This window comes from Haplochromis burtoni, unplaced genomic scaffold, assembly GCF_018398535.1.
Source record: "Haplochromis burtoni strain Fernald_Lab_line unplaced genomic scaffold, NCSU_Asbu1 Contig_4, whole genome shotgun sequence".
NCBI classification, from domain to species: domain Eukaryota; kingdom Metazoa; phylum Chordata; class Actinopteri; order Cichliformes; family Cichlidae; genus Haplochromis; species Haplochromis burtoni.
In genome coordinates, this window is record NW_024582365.1 from 5,466,101 (window position 1) to 5,484,289 (window position 18,189).

Genomic DNA, 18,189 nt, shown 5'->3' on the forward strand with positions numbered 1-18,189 from the left:
CTGCAACTCTAAGCTCAGAGTAGATGATGGAGCCTGATGAGACACTTATTCATTCAGTTTCAGGCATAAACTGTTTTCCTATTAGCTGCCATAGCAGATGGGAGACAGCAGATAAAGGCTGACAATGTGAGGCCTTAACATGTTTTTCTCTTGTTGGACCAATCACAGAGAGCGACACAATTTAGTTGGCACAGCTTGAGGTCACCTATTAAATCTGTGTTCATATAAGACATCCTCTGTCTCGAGAACATATTCATATTGATTAGTGCACACAATTCACCTCATTAACAGACAACCCTATTTTTATCTTCCACTCCTCCCCCCCCCCTCGCTCCTATTTCTGTCACTCATTTATGCAAGTCTGTATTTTTAATTTGGCGAGATGCTGAGGATGTGATCATCAATGACGCAGATGCATGGATGCAAGGGAAGAACCTGTCACCATGTGCATACACACTGCGTACACACACACACACACACACTTGATGTGAAAGACTTTGTTCAGTAGCATCAAGTTTTATTTTTAATTTCAGGGCACAGCAGGTGTGGGGAAGTGTCCCTGTTATTTCAGGTGCCAGAGATTTTCCCCAAGTATTCTTCCCCATCTGAAATCTCAGCACTTCCCACAAAAACATGGCAACCGCCACCCGGATTGCCAACAGTATGAGTATGACTGGAGAAGTCATGCTGTCCTCCAAGGCTGCCGTGAATCCTACAGGTGTGAAGTGATATCAGATCTGTTTTCAACAGATTGAGCACAACACTTCTCTGACATTAACAAACTCACATCCAACAATGTTTTAAGAACATGAAATGATACAGCTTATAGAATCTGAGGACTTGTCTGGTTTTTTTCATGCAAACATGCACCACCTTCTTCTAAAGATGGCAACTACATTGCTCACTCTGCCGTTTGACCTCTGACAGTATCCTCGGGGCTTCAGGATGTGTGCTGGCAGCAGGTAATGTACGGTCTACCCTTACAGGTCTGATGGGCTCACTATTTGTAATTCTATTTTATGCTGTTCTGTCATATATTGTGCTGGTCACATATTTTGAGCACGTCCCGAATTTCTGGATGCATCTCATCCAAACAGAGGCCGTTTGAAACCAAGGATTCATAAAAGTTCTTACACACAAACTGGTTCACACCTGTTAGCTTTGATGTTTAAAATTAGCAGAATAGGCAGATTTTATTTAATCCCAAACTGGGAAATTCACTTGTTACATACAGCAGCACATGGACAGGAAGAAAAAGTGAATTAGAGATTTAAAAATAAAAATGGAAAAAAAATAAATGAAAACTGTGCACAAAAAGCCAAAATCCTATACTATGTACAAATGGTTACTATATACTGTAAGAATCTGTCTCATTTCATGTTAAAACCCTTCACTTGTCTTCTGTTTGGACTAACAGCATTCTTTCCAGGTGTGTAGTCTTGAGATTGATTTCCTAATGTTAGTCTTTAATTCTGCAGCAGCAAACTGAAGATCTAATATTCAGTTTATAAAGCTGTTTAATGCATCATGCCTTTTATAAACAGAACAGCAACTTTGGAGCTCTCTTTCCTCAAGTGCACAGCAGTGACAAGCGAATTAAGGTAGCATGCTTTGAAGCTAAAACACATAATTATCTTTTTGCTGTCAGGCAACCACAGAGCCATCGCATGTGAAAAGCCTCAATACTTCACGCTTTTACACATGGCAATTCCACCTCCTTAGCCTTTCAGTGCCATAGAGATGGGGAGCACGCGACATCTGTCACATTAAAAGAGAAAAATATGTGGAACAGAAGCCTCCTATCCTGGTAGATGGTCCTGTCTCCCATACAACGCACCCACAATGATGGCCGCATGTTTAGTTTTTCAAACTTAAAAAAAAAAAAAAAAAAAAGACTAAGGTCACACAATGCCCCAGTCTTCATCACCATAAATAAACCAAACCTGGCTGAGCAGGTGCCAATTATCTTCAGTGATGGTCTTCAATTATTCATTTAATATATCTAGTGGTTTATTTGTTGCTTTAAATCCTAAATAATGTATAATTATGTCTCTCTCTCTCTCTCTCACACACACACACACACACACACACACACACACACACACCCCCCTTTAGAAACATATTGCAATAATACATCATTTGGTCAAGTATTCAAGCAACAGACAAAACATTCAATAAATCAAAAAGGACAAAAAGCCACTAATTGTCACATTTATTGAAATATAGTATTGGATATGTGCATGTAAAATATACATATACTGGACATGTCTCAGGTTTCTTTACATCATAATTGCACTTTCTATCTCTTTGGCACCTGCACATGAGAATATAACAGTTTCACCACAGTTAAAAACTGAAACTGCATTCAAGGCTAATATGAATTCCCTTTACTATACTATAGATAATATCAAAAGACTTTGTTGCTGAAAAAGAAGTTTGTAGGTTAAGACAGTGCAAAGTCTGGAGCAGTTTCTTTAGATTTTGCTTCCAAGAGCTCAGATTTATTTATTTTAAAGGTGGCTTTGAGCAGTCTAACCTACAAATAAAATGCCCAAGATAATGGTTTGATAAGGTATATTTATAAAAAAAAATAATAATAATTTGCACCAACAAGGAAACCCTAGCATTACTATGTAAAAACTTGGCACATCTCGGCATGGTGAAGTGTTGTCGTGATTTGTGAAATTTTGACCATAGAAAAATGTAAATCTATTTTATTCCTACGTGCGATACATCTGGAAAACATCTTGTTAACAGCTTCGTTTTTCAGCCAAACAAAGATTCCAAGCACACTGGCAGTGCAGTAAAAGCATACCTGATAAAGTGAAAAAACAAAAAAGGCACAGTTGAGCACTGTCAGTCACTGACCTTCCCAGAGCCTGAACCTCACTATGAGGCAGTGTGGGATCATCTTGACAGAGAAAGGAGCAAAAGGCAGCTGATATTGAAAGAAGAGCTTGCAAAATATAAAGAAACGAGCGATGGGTAAACACTTTTGCACAGTACTGTTTACATGCAAATTTCAATATTATTACTACCTCTTAACACCTGGCACTTCAGAAAAATACTTAGAGTCTGAAACAAACACTATAGGAGACATTCCCTTTAACATCCTTCACATGTCAACATTACCAGGTACAACACATTTAAAAAAATAAAAAGGAAACCACGCTCCTCCACACTGAACACCTGAAAATTCACATCCTGGACGCAAACAAGCATCCCTTACTGTTGATTATTGTCATGATGTCAGTGCAGTTTGTACCATGTGCACTGAAGCAAGCAGATGGCAAAGAAGTTTTTATACTCTCCACTTCCCTCATCAACCAAGTTATTGACGTACTGTCAAGACATTCCTTAAATAAATAGCTCAAAGCCAAGAACGAGCTTAAAATTATTGCTTTTGTTCCCAAATGTCCCTTATGTTCTCACTATAGCCACACTGTTGGTCCTTTACTCATTAGAGGTAAAAACACATAAAACACAACACAGAGAGAGAAGTTGAAGATGTTCACACTGGAGCAATGACACAATACATTTAAAAACAAAAAACAAAAGCAGTGTATTTGTTGAAAGCATTTCTCTGCCAAGGCTGGAATTCCCTCCATACAATGTGTGAACAGAGCCCTGGATCCAAGACTTCATCTGGACCCAAGTTACTTTCATATTCGCTCAGGAAAATAAAAATTATATTTCACCTTGTTTCAATCTGATGTGCACTTGCAAAATTATAATCTCCCCCAATTTCATGGAATCCTTACTTTTATAGTAACTTCATAGAAAACTTTGTAACTTCATTTAGTTTTTATGCAAATCCATGCATACCTTCAGTATCTTGCCAACAATCTAGCAATTGTTTGAAGAAAAAAAAAATGTAATAATAAAAGTGCATTAAAACAAGAATCAAGACATGTCATAGTTTTTGCACATATATTATTAGGGCAGCCAGCATGATTACAGAAACGGACGGTAAAGCAGGATTAGAGAAAAGGACACATTAGCACCATCGGTTTTGTTTACATGCTTCAGAGACAGCAGCTCAGAGCCTGCTTAAACTCTGAAATTGCAAAAGGGAGTTAAAAAGCTGCAGAGCAGAATCTTTTCTATGACAGATAGTCATTTTTGCACTGGGCATACACAAAGCTTTGCGAATGCACACTTTACAATCTGAAATGCATTTACAGCCAACTTATGGTACGTAAAAAAAGAAAAAAAGAACAGCCAGTAAAGTTAGTATCTGAATGCTTTGTTGTTCTTCAGGCTCTGTCTTTCAGTAGATTCAATCTAAAGCAAAACTATGCAAATATTAATAAAACGGGCCGAGCAGCAGTTTTGTTTTAAGTACATTTGAGATGATTTTTATGAATATTCAAAGAACTGTGTTTGACAGATGATGTGTAAGGTTTGGTTGCTGTTTCAGTGCTGGTCTATAGCTACATTTGCACTGCTGTGGAGGTGTGTGTTAATATAAAGTGAGAATCATGTGAGTGTGAAAAAAAACAAACAACCAAACTACAATTAATTTGAGCAAATCAGTAGCTGGGGAAATTATTAAAATGAACGTCTGCAAAGGAAAAACAGGCAATAGCACCAAAATGCAGACAAGCAGATTATTGGTGCGGTGAAAGTAAAGCCCCATATAAATTATATAAGCACAGTCATTGATTAAGAGGAGATCTCACTAATATAAGATGCAAACTTTGGTGATCCTCAAAGAAAAAGACCATTTGTAGTTTTAAGAAAAATCAGCTTCTATCATTATTTCAGTACAGAGCCTGAAGAGCAAACAAATACTTCCTGTCAGGAATGTGGAAATAGCACTTTAACCACATGAAACAAGTTGAAGAGGTAATTCTCACTGGTAGTAAACTTATAAGAATGAGTTACTGTACAGACTTTAAGAAGACTGCGTCATGGCTTTATTCTTGACCCGCTGGGAGGAAACGCTTCGACAGTGCAGGTAGACTGAGAGGGGGTGGATGAAGGCCAGCAGGCTGAGCAATGTCAGACCAATGTTCACCTGGAAAAAAATGGAGAAAAAAAATGATGAAGATGTGAGGAGAGAAAGGATGAGATAAGGAGCAAGGATAGATCATAAAAATGTATTTACATATAACGGATCCCCATCCAAGACTTTAACCAGAGCAAAGCAGGGATACTGCAGCAGCGAAAACACCGCAGACAGAGCCATGACCAAACCATACAGCTTCCCAAAGTGGCAAGATGGGAAACTAAACACACACAGAGCGAGAAAGTAAGGAGGAAGGAGATCACACAAGAATTATTTAACCAGGACAGACAGCAATAATGTGGAAATAATTACTTATTACAAGTATACTATATTTACATGCAGTCTAAGAGCATTTGTATACATTTACTTGTCAGCAGCTAACATTAAAGACCCTTTGATGCATTTAAAAATATGAAGCTGTGGTAGAGATGATGTCACTGAACAAACTTATAGACCATCCTGGTCCCCCTCCGTACAGACTGAGCACTTATTACTCATGCAGCAGCTTCCTACAATGCATTATTTGTTCTGCTGACTTCACTTTTGTTGATTAAGTATTTAATATATTTGGTTTTTTTAATACATTCATTTGTTAAATTTAGATTTATACTACTAACAAGGTATTTAAATGATGCTAAACTGGTACTAATGGGCCCAAAGTCTGCCAAGAAAATCCACCACCAGCCTGAACTGCTGATCCACGCTTTCATGTTGTTTACATCTAATTCTGACTTCAAGAGTTTAGACTCAATGTTTTTCCAGTCTTGTGTTCTTCTATTGTAAACTGCAGCCTCAGCTTCCTGTTCTTAGCTGACAGGAGAGGCCACTGCGTGGTCTTCTGCTGCTGCCGAGATGCTCTTCTGAGTACTTTGGCTGTGGCAAGAGGTTTGAGGTATTTGAATTACTTTTCTCCTCTTATGATCTAGAAGTCCATTTACACACCTGGGGTTACTAATTTTTATTAATTTTCAAACAGAACTGCAGCACAATGGATGTTTTCTCTTTCTTTGACCAACCTTTGTAAGCCAGAGACGAGATTGCCAAAAAAAATCCCAGAAGTTTCCAAAATACAAACTAGCTATTTTGTAAGATTTCGCTTTTAGGCATTACTCTACTTACTAAAATAATTTATTTTAATTTGCTGTGTTTGACTTCATTTTAATTGCTGTAGCAAAAGCATGTCCCAAATTTGGATAAATGAAATGCTTCATGTTATAAAACACAGCTGTTATATACTGCCATCTAGTGATCTAAAGAGGAAATGCTGGGTAATGCTCACCTCTAAACATTTTTAAAGACCAGTGTGTAAACCTGCCTGCCTCTACGCACATGTGTATATAGAGGTTGGCTTATTTAAAAAACAAAAAAATAATTACATGCCTCATCAAAAACAATTCTTTCTGATAAGTTTCTCTTTTGTTATCGTTTTTTCACTGTTTTGATGGATGAGTCATCACTAAGATATGTGTTTTATGTGTTATCTTTTTTAAACCACAGATTTCTTATCTTTTGTGTTTCATTAAATATCAGAAATATTTCATGGAGTTACAGTTGTGTTGAAAGAGTGCTGTGAAATGTAAACTATTCATTGATTAGCGTGCATGTTTGATACTCACGCCACACTGATGAAGGCCGCGTTGCCGCCATAGAGGAAGGAGCGGTTGAGCACCTGCAGGACGAAGGTGAGGTACTGAAGAGGCAGGTATGGGGTGGAGGCACAAATGGAAAACAACAGGCACTGCAGGGCCGTCAGGAAGAGAGAAAGCACCGTCGCCCGCAGGTCCACCTCCTGCTCGCTCTCCCCTACAAACACAATAATGACTGAAGTGTGCATGTCGCTCTTTATGAATCGGCAGCCAGCCTGAGGGTCTCTCTTCAGATGAGACTGAAGATTAAAGTGGACAAATCTTTATATACTGTATGCAAGTTTCCTTTCTTCTCCCCTATCATTAGTCTGAAATAAAGTAAAACTTAAACAAAACTTCAAACAAGGTATAAAAAGACTAGTTTAAATAGCATGCACAAAAACGAAACCATGACAGCATTTCATGTAAACCCATCACTGAATGAATTCATGAAAATTATTCAATCCACACAGGGATGGGAGGTGTCGTCTTTTATTCTACATCAGTATTAGAGTCATGGTGTTACCTTCAGCTCGTGGTTTGCCCTTGTGTCTGTCCATAATGAGGCCGTTCCAGGGAGCACACAGCACGCCACATAGCTGGGTGATCGCAAAGGCATTGGTGTACTGACTCACTGCAGGGACACAAACAAAATGGATAAAAGGCAGAGTCCACCAAAATATGAGACATGATGGTTCAAAAGGCATCAAAAACATGGAGTTTTAGTTTGTAAATCACTGCACTTACTGTGTAAGATAAGCCAGTTTATTAATGAAGCAGAATTTAGACACTGATGCATTTTCAAAGTACCTAACGCATGTTGATTTAGTAAAATTACATTCAAGTGCTTAGAGCTGAGACTGAGTGATGTGGTGTTTGTGCGATTACCCAGTGAGGACTCTCCAGCTGTGAGCCTCTGCAGCATGGGGTTTAGGGTGCCAATGAACAGGTAATGCCTGAGCTGCATCACTGACAGCCAAAGCAGATGCCACATGAAGAACCTGGACAGCAAACAGTCACGGAAACTCTTCTCTGAGAGAGACGGGAGATCACAGAGATGAGGAAAGAAGGCAAAGAGATAGGTAAAAATCACAGTGGATAAGTGTACTGTGTATGATTGGCTCATTCTTTTTCTTTCCAAGTTGGGCACAGACCTTGCTTTGCAGATGCATCCTTGTTGAGCGGCACTTCCTCTACCTTCTGTGCACCTCCGTTTTCTGCCACCTCACCAATACGATTGTCCGATTTACCACAGGTTATCCTGAGGTCAAAGTCACAGCGGGGTTAACGGCACACAGAATGGACCGAGCGAGTTGTTTTACATTTACTTTATGAATTGAGTTTATTGGAATTTTAAATGATGCAGGATGTTTGCTTGGAGATGTGTGTGTGTGGGGGGAGGGGGGGGGGGGGTAAAAGTTGAGCATTCAAAGCTTTTTCTTATTACAAACCTCATTCAGCCACTAACACAAATCATTTTGTCCTTTAACATAGCATTCACTCTCAGACACATGCACATGGACTCTAGTGCATTTAAAAAAAAAAAAAAAAAAGGCTGTCCTCATACTGAGGTTTAACTGTTCTGTTGATTTTAATACAACTGATGTCCTCATCATTGGGCCTTTGTCATCATTGGCTGTAAAGAGCTCTCTTACTCAGCTGACTGAGTAAGAGCTTTCTCAGTAAGCACTGGATGCATGTTTGATCTGTTTCCTATGAAAACAGGAACTCTCTATGAGGAAACTATTCTGACCACAGTGCTACACTGATTCCTCTTTTTGATTTAGCTATGGCACTCTCCTTTAGCACTAACTCTGCCCTCCTTGTCCACTCCAGGTTTTGTTCATTGGCAGCAACACAAACACAAGACAAACTAATCAAAGTAAAATTAAACTCATGCATGATCATTTCATGCATCTTCACTGCAGTTTTTATTTTAGCAACTACGCTGCAAGGTACATTTGGCACTTTCCAAACACATTCGTATGTAAATGTGAACTGACTGGTCCTTGCATAAAGCTCAAGCAGAAATGCACTACATAACATTTCTGATTCACCCAGTCACACTTTTTCTGCATCCAGGTGCTTTCTATCCAGCATTCCCACTGATTAAAACTGCGCATCCCTCCTCTCCTTATGGTCCTTTGTCATTTTAGAAAAAGGACACTTTGTACTTGAAGTGCAGACTCGTCTGAGACGTCTGCCGTGGATTCATACCCGTATGTGTAGTTATCCGGCAGCGGGTATGGGATCAATTTCCGAGGCAGCAAGAAGAAAGTCCTGAGCAGGTGAACGACGCTGCAGGCGGACAGAAACAGGAAGGAGGAGCGAAGAGCGATGCCACGTTCATGCAACAGCTGCAGGAGAAGAAGAGATGTGGTGGTGATCATTGCTACACGAGACAGCCTCTATATATCCTGCTGATTCTTTTGTGTGTAAATGTTTCTCACCTTGATGACAAGGAAGAGTGCCGAGGAAGAATCAAAGGCCCCGTTATAAAGAGTGATGATGGTGGAGCGACGTGAGCCAAACAGGTTTCCTACCTTTAGGAAAATTGAATTAAATGTTATTGTGGGGGCTCTTTAAAATTCTTAGTAGATATTGGTCCCCTCTGCATTCATCTTTCTGTTGTCTATTGTAAGTTTCTGGACAAAAACACACATTGGGCATACCTAAAGTTTTTGCCATCACTGATAGATACAACTGAAGGCGATTACGTCTCTTGTACTTAGAGTTCCTGTGAACAGCGACCAAATGCAAATTCAATATTTGTACCAAGTTTATCTATTTTCCCCACGAAGGGAGGGGAGAATAGATAAACTTGGTTCAGTTTTTCAGTTAGGAGTCAAGTGTGCACAGCTGAAGATTAGTTTTAAATTCTGTGCTATGGTAGATAACAGCTCGAGACGACGTAATTTTAGTGAAAATCGCGTCAAAGTCAAACCAAATGTGAAAAATGCAGCTGCCTTACATCAGTGAGCTACAGCATAAACACCGATCCATCTCCTGAACCTTGAGACAGCTTAATGTTTGTCAGTTAGGTTTAGAGCTGAAAGTCTGCACTTCAAATGACACCCAAGTTGTTTGATTTAAAAATCCAGTGTACAGAGGCAAAACTACAAAACCTGTCACTGTCCAAACACTTGGCTGTAGGTCTTGCTCGAGGGGGAATGTAGAATGTGGTTCAAATTCATAAATCATCGTGGCCTCCCCAAGAGGGATTTGTGCAAAAACAAAAACAACAAAAAAAAGTGTGGTGAAGGTGGTTTCTGTGTTTTGGCTTTGTTGCAGTTTGCTGATAGCCTGAGGAAAGAGTGGAACGTCTTACATTCACAGAACACAGATCATAAAAGGTCACACAGTCGAACCTCTTTCTTCACACAGTGCTTTACTGACAAAGTGGGCCATAGATGAGTCAGTTAGCAAGTTATAATCATGTGTCTTTCCAGCTCTTTCTGGTGATCTACACACAGAGCTCACAAGCAAAAGCGCATTTCAGAAGTCGAGAGGTTTAAAGGTTTAAAATGTGACAGGTCTAAAAAGGTTTTACTTTCCCAAACAGGAAAATGATCAAACCGACATTCTAGAAAAATATATAAGAGTTTTTTTTTACAGAAATAGTCAAATGTATAATAAAATTTATTAAAACTGCCTGATGTCGCAGCAGTAATCTTAAACTGATCCAGTACCTGCATGTTGGTCATCAGAAATAAGATGCCACCCACAGCCAGGAGGGAGAGAGCTGGGAAGAGCAGGATGGCCAGAGCTAAAAAGGAGAAACAAAAAACAAAAAACATAACAGCTGTAACATTTGTGTTCATGCTGATATTTATTTACTCTGATCTTTATTTGAGAACTCTCACCTGAAGTAGAAAAGGCCACCATCACTGTACCTATGGTGTAAAGAAATCTGCAATTGAAAAGTATCATTTGTTATTTGTGCCACACAATTTGCTAAAACAATTGCATTCTTGATCATTAGTGTCCTAATAACTGTGCAGCACTTTGGCAAACTGGTTGTTTTGAGATGCGTTACATTAACACACCATCACTACAACCAAGTAAATGTGCTTCTGGTGCTGTTTGGAGAGCTTTAATTTCCTTTTCTTGGCCTAAGCATCCTCATCTGCACTAGGTGCCTCTTCTACAACTACTAGCATTCCTTGGCTATTTATTTTCACCCCACCCTGTTTAACTGGAAACATATGGATCTGTTCAGTGCCAGTCTGTTATTGTGGATTTAGATATTTGGGGCAGAACCCTGCAGAGGTATGTCTGGTGTTCTATTACATGATTAACTTTGAGGAAGGATGACAGCTTAGTGTTGGATTCTGAGCATCTGGAGGAGAAAAGAAAACATTACTCTGTGATTAACAGTCTTTCCATTTTCTTGCCTTCCCCGCCAAATCTGACATTTGATTGAACTTTAGACGGCATCTCTGGCAGCAGAAGAAAATATTTCCCCTTACTCTACTTTCAAAACAATCTTTGGCTATCGCACATTAATGTGAGTTTTTGTTAGAAATCACGAGGAAACTAAAAGATCAGACAGAGATAGAAAAATAATGCTCATTTCGATTTAGGTCATGGGGTCAAATTCAGATATTAATATTTGTGACACTAGTCGCCTAATTTGGACTGTTTTATTTACGTCCCCAACTTGTGAGAAGCTGAAATACTGTGGCTCCTCCAAGCCTCCAAATCTCCAAATCTGCTGTCAGATCAGATATCCAAGCATTTCAGGAAAGTCATGCATCCATCATTCTGTGGTAATCCGAGTTATGTGCCTGAAATTCCACATTTGCCGCGCAATAATTCCTGATATCTTCCCTAAAAGAAAATTCTCAAGTAGTTTTCTAGATGATGGAATTTAAAAGTGGACTCTCAAAAACAGATGCTATAAAAACGTCTAACCACCAACTTTAACTCTTGAAATTCAACATGACAGTAAGGACCAGAAGTTTTGCAAAAGTCCTATTACAGAGTGGATCCTTCCTCTGGAATTGTCAGGAAAATCTGGGATAACATTTTAGTCAAAATATGCCTGTTTATCTAAAAAACAGACGATCTTTGCATTGCAGTTAGGAGTTTTTTTTGTGGGTTTTTTTAAGTCCATTTTATTTGTGGGCAGGATATATTAGAATTACCTGCAGAATTTCAATAAACCATCACATCTCGAGGAAAAACTAATTAAAAGTTGCACTGTGCAGTTGTTGCTCAAAAGTTATGACATCTTATTGGTGCTCTTTAATAGTTTACCACTTCATTTCTCTTAACATGATTGTTGGGCTTTTAGTGCCACATACAAGTACATTTTTCATATGAATGTTCTTGATTAGAATTATTCATTGACTATTTAAGGTGCTGGACTTACATTCCGTAGAGCCGAGTCACTGTAGTACCAAACCGGTCAAAAAGGAAACCATTCGGCAGCGTCAGAAAGTTGTTCATAAAAGACGCAATGGTAAAAATAAGCGAGAACTGTTCATCCTGTCCGGCGCAATCTGCAGAAACAAAAGTTAGAAAAGACCGAAGGAACAGGTGATTGATTAATTTCCATCCTTCAGCCATTTTCAAGTTTATTTTGTTGCTCAAAGTTGTGAAGGTAAGAACATCACACTGACCTAAAACGTGTGTTCCATTGACTCCTGTGCCGTTGACACACAGAGAGCTGAAGTAGCCTTCTTCCTTGAGGACAAACACAAGAGAAGCCCAACCAAACACGGCTCCAGCGAAACACAGGCACTCCACCAGACCTGTGGTGAAGGTGAGGCAGCGCTGCACCGATAAACCGCTCCCAGACCCTGGCATGGTCGCACAGGCTCAGCTCACACTCACAAGTACGTCACAAACTTGTACACATTCAGAGGGGGCTTCACTCACAGCACCTGCTAAAATAACCAAACCAAAACACTGCATTTTATTCTTATGTTTAAAGAAAAATAAGAATGATGTGACCATATAACAGCAGTCATTTATTTTGTCTAGCAGTCGTGGTTCGTTTCCATTTCAGGCCTGTTGCTGCATGCCAAGCTCTTCCTTAACCCACCTTCCCCGTTTCTCCATCCCTTCCAAATTGAAAGGGAAAGACTACAAGAAATCTACTACAAGAAAATGAAAAAACCCAAAACAGAACGCCTTAAATCAAAACCTTTTCAGCTGCGTAAGAGCTGTAACTGAAAACATCTGGACATAAAATGCCCTGCTCAAGTTTAGGTCACACCTCCAGAGAGACATATTGCATGAATTCATAGGTTACACAAAAAGAAGTTATTCTTACTAAGATTAACCTCGTGTTGCCACAAAGAGGAAGTATTCCACATAAACAAAACGCTCTGCTGTTCAGTTACAATGATTTCCAGTTCATTACCGTCTTGTACTCACAGTTCAGCCTCCAAGCGTCTCTACAAATGCTCTTAAACCACAAGCTTGAGCCTCTCGCGCTTGCTTTATATAGAACAGCTCTTCCTTCCTCTTCCTCATCAGTTCCCTCCCTCCGGTTTTTTCTCCTCTCTGCTCTATAGGAGAGAAAATATTCTTCGCGGTGCTAGTGGCTAAAGAAAACAAACACTTGCGCACGTATAGCCGGCCAGATAGCAGCGCCACATACACTGTGGGAGAAAGGACAGATGTGGATGCTGGGAGGCTAAGACAGTTTAGTCAAAAGATCATGTGACTCAGACAGGGGAGGGGGGAAAAAAAACAAAAAAAACAAAAACGTGAGTGCCGTGTGGAACCCTTTGTCACGGCTGGTGCACGTGGAGAAAAAGAAAACAAAAAAAAGGATGTGCGATAGGTTTTCTCTCCTTGACAGGCTGTAAAAAGGATGCTGCAGTAACTCATGACTCTCCACGGTGCTCCAGGCTGATGAGAAACAATGCATAATTAGCCCCTCACTAAAATTAAAAGGAGAGGGGAGAGGGTTAAAATAACGCTTCTACATAAGGGATTAACTTTGCATGCAACTCTCTCCCCCCCCCCCACAAAAAACGTCATCCAACAAGAACGCAAAGTCAAGTGGTGACACTGAGGGGGAAGAGAAAAAAAAAAAAGCACGGATAGTCAGAACAGAAAGATTTCACTACTCTAATAACTTGTTACAATGGAGTGAAATGAGTCAAGAGTAAAGTGCCTGCAGTGTTTGATTCTGTCTTACTCATTAAAAGAAGAGTCAAAGAAAGCTGCACACCACACTGAAGGATTCCAGGCCAAAAGCCTCTGCTACGTTCGTAGATGGCCCTCAGTTTGAATTCAGGGTACAGACACCTCTACTTTTAAGATTAGGCTTAAAAAGTTCGAGTGGGAAAAGGAACTTTTTAATCATTAGTCATTCATCTCTGGCTCTCTTCCACAGCCTGTCTTTTATCCAGTCTTCCTCCCTTACACCCAACTGGTCGCGGCAGATGACTTCCCCTCCACTAGCCCGATTCTGCTGGAGGTTTCTTCCTGTTAAGAGGGAGTTTTTCCTTCCTACTGTCGCCAAGTGCATCCTCGTTGGGTCATCCGATTATTGAGGTTTTCTCTGTAGTTTTGTAGAAACTACTGTTCTTCTATATAAATAAAATAGAATTAAGTTGATACTAGTGACAGATGGAAGGCTATTGGCAGACTTAAAAACCCATCTTCAGCTTGTCTAGTTTCTAAAGATTGCACACCACACTGAAATATTCCAGGGTTTTGGCTAATAGCACTTTGGGAATCATCCTGTTAGACAAAAAAACAAACAAAAAAAACCCCTATTTTTTTGTCTATCAACCTGTTCTCTTTGGCACTTTTTATAGATTATAAAGATAGTAACACAATGTATTTCAATTTCTAACAGCCAGTTCCAAAAACAAAGTGCTTAAAGCTACAATTTAAAGCTGGTTCATGCCAAGTTGTCTGTTATGTGTAAGCAACACTGCTTCATCCCTTGAGAAACCATAAATATTACAAACTTGCTTATTTAGTATCCCTTGCTCGGATTTGCATTTTCCCCTTTTAGGAAGACAACATGGGAAAAACCTGTAAAACTTGCCTGACCCACTCACTCACCTGAATAAGACGGGCCCAGTCCTGTAAAGCAGCGTCCCCCAATCCCCGGACCACGTGAAACGTTCGGTACCGGGCCGCGAGAGTTGAGGCTCGAGTGTGAAATGTATGGTTTTCAGGGTTTTTATCGGTTTTGGTTTCCTGGGTCTTTTCACGTGTGTTATGAATAAATCTTTTTTTTCGGTACCGGTACTAGTTTTATTTTGTTGTATTTATCCGCGACACTTTAAAGGCCAGCGTGAAAATATTGTCGGGCATAAACCGGTCCGTGACGCAAAAAAGGTTGGGGACCGCTGCTGTAAAGGACTATTCAAAGATTCTGACCAAGTTCAGGTTTGTTGGAGTTCTTTCTGTCTCACATAATTCTGTTCATTACATCCAAATATTCCACAGTGCTCGATTCCTCAGTGTGAACTCTGGCACAACGCATATGCGGAGTGGACCACATTGCACGGTCAAAAATTAAGTGTCACGCTCCTTTCAAATCAGAAGTGCTTTCGTCCAACAGCGTGCCATTTTGCAGATATTCCGGCTTACTGCAAAAGGCAGTCATAAAACACCAGAAAACACACATTACACATCCCAGTTTTTGTATCCTTAGTATCAGGGGAGATGTGGTTACCACCATTGCCTCACAGCAAGACAGTTCTGGATTTCGATCTAGCTGCTGCTCGTAAGCTTTTTTAAAAAAAAAAAAAAAATTATATTGCTGGTAGTTCTAAATTGGTAAATGAGCCTTAGCCCTGTGATTAGAGCGGTGTACCCCGACTCTTGCCCTGTGCTAGAGATATGTTCCATTCACCCTGCAACCCTGAATTAGACAAGCTGAACATAATGGCTAGATTGATATCCTTCACCTATTAAATAATTCATCTTCTACAGTGAAGGTGAACCTTCAAAATATGTGGTTGGTTTCTAACACATGAGACAAAATTCCATATTATAGCTTCAAGGATAGGCCTATGTTTTTAGCATCCAAATATTCTTTAGGTCCCTCTATCAAAAAGGTTTGCATGATCAAAGTTCAAAAAACACACCACTGGAACAAGTTCAGTAACATCCATTCATTCTCTGCACTCACCTAAATCCCTCATACAGGTTTGAGGTTTCACAGCCTTGTTACGACTTTAAAGCTAATGTGCAGTTATAAGACATAACTAGCTTACCTGATTATTTTGATTCAACCATTTTTCGACACAACACTGAGTTTTATAGAAATTGCACTAATCACTCTTTCTCTGTTGCTGGCATTAAACTTCGACTGCTCCAGGTCTTCATGGTTACTCAAAGCAGGTGGCTGAGTTGTTTGAAATACAGAGGCTAATGGACCAAACCATTTGTTGTGATACCTGTGGGGTTCATGGATTTTCTTTGTGGTGAGTTTAGTTGTTATCCCTGTGATTTTTCCCCTTTGCATCCATAATGGTTTGCTCCACTAATCTAGGTTCATGGTGCTCTCGTGTGTTTTAGCTCTCTTAGTGAGGTTTTGTAAGCAGTAATTTATGAGCAGTGTTTATTTAGTTCGCCCTATTTATTTGCTAAATTTATATGTCTTGCATTAAATATTATTTTTAATGCTTTTATTTAATTTTGATTGAAATGAAACCCACTTTTTCAACAGCACAGCTTTGCCTGCTTGGTCCCCTACAGTCACTGAGACAGCCTGCACTCAGACTCCAGAGATTATTGATTATAACCAGATGGTGATTGATTTTCTGTCAGTTTTCTTTAGTTTGAGGTTGTTGGGAAGGATGGAAAATGGCGACAGTGACATTACAGCAAACAAATAAAGTAATTTAATTTTACCAACATGTGATTTGTTTGTATTTGCATTTTTGGGTGTGGGATGCCAGGATGTCACTGTTGCTAAAGCAAACGAGAAAACGCAGCACATATTGTTGTGTGATCTATGTCAGTTACAAAACAAACTGTTTAAAGTCATTCTTATTACCTTATTGTTTTTGTGTCAATGGGTTTCTGCTGCTACAACAAGTTAAAGAGGGTGTTATGAGAGGGCAGAGATGTAAATGGAAGTATTACTATAAAAACACATATATATCATCATCACTACTCATCACAAGACACAGCTCACACACTCATGGCTTGACACACAACAAGCTTGAGCACACTTCCTGAAACCAAAGCTTTCTATGTGCATGCAAGTGGAGCTATTGCCTCACTGGAAAGATGACCAAAGGTCTTAAAGCACATGACCTCTTTCTGGTCACAGTCCAGAGTCACTGTTTAATGTCCCGGTAGTCAAAGTGGACTCCAACTCTAATGGTGACCCTAGGTGACATGATACGGAGGAAGTGAGTGTAACAAGTAAAGAATGATGTGCCAGCGTACATTTTATTCGCTCGAAGGATGATGATGCAGAACGAGAACAAGGGCACATTTCCGTTGACTTTCACATTTCTCTTCTGCCGCTGTGGCTCAAACCTCACCAATGAGAGACAGATCAAGTTTCTACCTCTACCTCACAAATGATTAAGGGAGTACAAACACCACAGTTACCATTGTTTGGCATGAATCCCAGTCATATCCATGACACACAAACTAAATGTATTTGGTGCGTACCTTTTCTCCTAGGCCCTCCATTATATGCTGGCTCACTGCAACCACAATTCAAAGCAGCTGACAGCTGGTATGCTGTGTCCAGTGTCCAGCCTTTTATTGACCCATCCCACCATTTTGAGACATGCTACATGAGCTAATATAGTGCTGTGCAAAGTTCTTGAGCCAACGCTCATTTCTTTATAATTTAAGCCAGAATTTCTCGTAATTGTTTAAATTAGTCTTGAATAATAGTTTCCAAGGCTTTCTGGACGTTCTTCTTTGAAGGCCTTTGCTACTTTTTCACTCATTTTCAGTCCAGTCTAGTCCATAAAATCTTTGTTAAGCCACTTAATACTGACCCATGAGTCAACTAGGGCCTATATAAAAATGCACCTAACTCAATTGATGAAACATTGTTGCAACTACACATAACAGACCTTTTAGTAAAGAACCAATTTTAAATTAGATATTAAGGCACTTTGTTACAAGCAGCCTGATGAAAAACAGATATTTTGTTCCCATTCCTTTACTGTATGAGGAATGCCAAAGGGAACACAGTTTGATGCGCATAAAATAGTAATCAGAAATGGTCTCAGTGGAGGAGCAGCTGTCACAGAGCCATTTTTTAAAAAAGGGAAATGTCGAAAAAAGGATGAGGTATGCCAAATTACACAAGAACTGGACTGAAAATCAGCAAAAGGTCTTGAGGAGTGATGAAATTTTATTATTTAGTTATGGATGTGTCTAAGTTCACCCAGTAAAGTCACTGTGGCCCTTCAGCTGAAGTCTACTGATACGCATTAACACTAAGTTACAATAATTAATACAATTTGGTAATGAAAAACGTAAACATCCATATTGCTGACAAAAGTGAGCTCAGTTATAATTATTCAATTAAAAGTAGTTTAGTGCTTCTGCAGCAGTCGTGGTAACTAGCATGGCTGAGGATGACACTGGGCGGGC

The 18,189-nt window shown here is 39.6% G+C and overlaps 1 protein-coding gene across 8 annotated transcripts in view; it reads right to left on the reverse strand.

The window, feature by feature from the left end:
* Positions 1-1,883: 1,883 nt before the first annotated feature.
* Positions 1,884-18,189, reverse strand: part of slc43a3b (solute carrier family 43 member 3b) — a 20,955-nt gene continuing 4,649 nt past the window's right edge. Inside the window, exons 1-13 of one of the 8 annotated variants that reach the window (XM_005913442.3) lie at positions 15,834-17,688; positions 12,261-12,524; positions 12,011-12,140; positions 10,500-10,546; positions 10,326-10,402; positions 9,087-9,179; positions 8,854-8,993; positions 7,791-7,897; positions 7,525-7,668; positions 7,163-7,270; positions 6,628-6,814; positions 5,111-5,231; positions 1,884-5,020 (exon numbers count right to left, since the gene is read on the reverse strand). In XM_005913442.3, the coding sequence (XP_005913504.1) occupies positions 4,898-5,020; positions 5,111-5,231; positions 6,628-6,814; positions 7,163-7,270; positions 7,525-7,668; positions 7,791-7,897; positions 8,854-8,993; positions 9,087-9,179; positions 10,326-10,402; positions 10,500-10,546; positions 12,011-12,140; positions 12,261-12,447 (1,464 nt within the window). In that variant the 5' untranslated portion in view covers positions 12,448-12,524; positions 15,834-17,688 and the 3' untranslated portion in view covers positions 1,884-4,897. Of the gene's footprint in view, positions 5,021-5,110; positions 5,232-6,627; positions 6,815-7,162; positions 7,271-7,524; positions 7,669-7,790; positions 7,898-8,853; positions 8,994-9,086; positions 9,180-10,325; positions 10,403-10,499; positions 10,547-12,010; positions 12,141-12,260; positions 12,528-13,006; positions 13,398-15,833; positions 17,693-18,189 lie in introns of those variants that run through there. The other 7 variants (XM_005913438.3, XM_005913441.3, XM_014334953.2 and 4 more) reach the window with 7 other exon arrangements.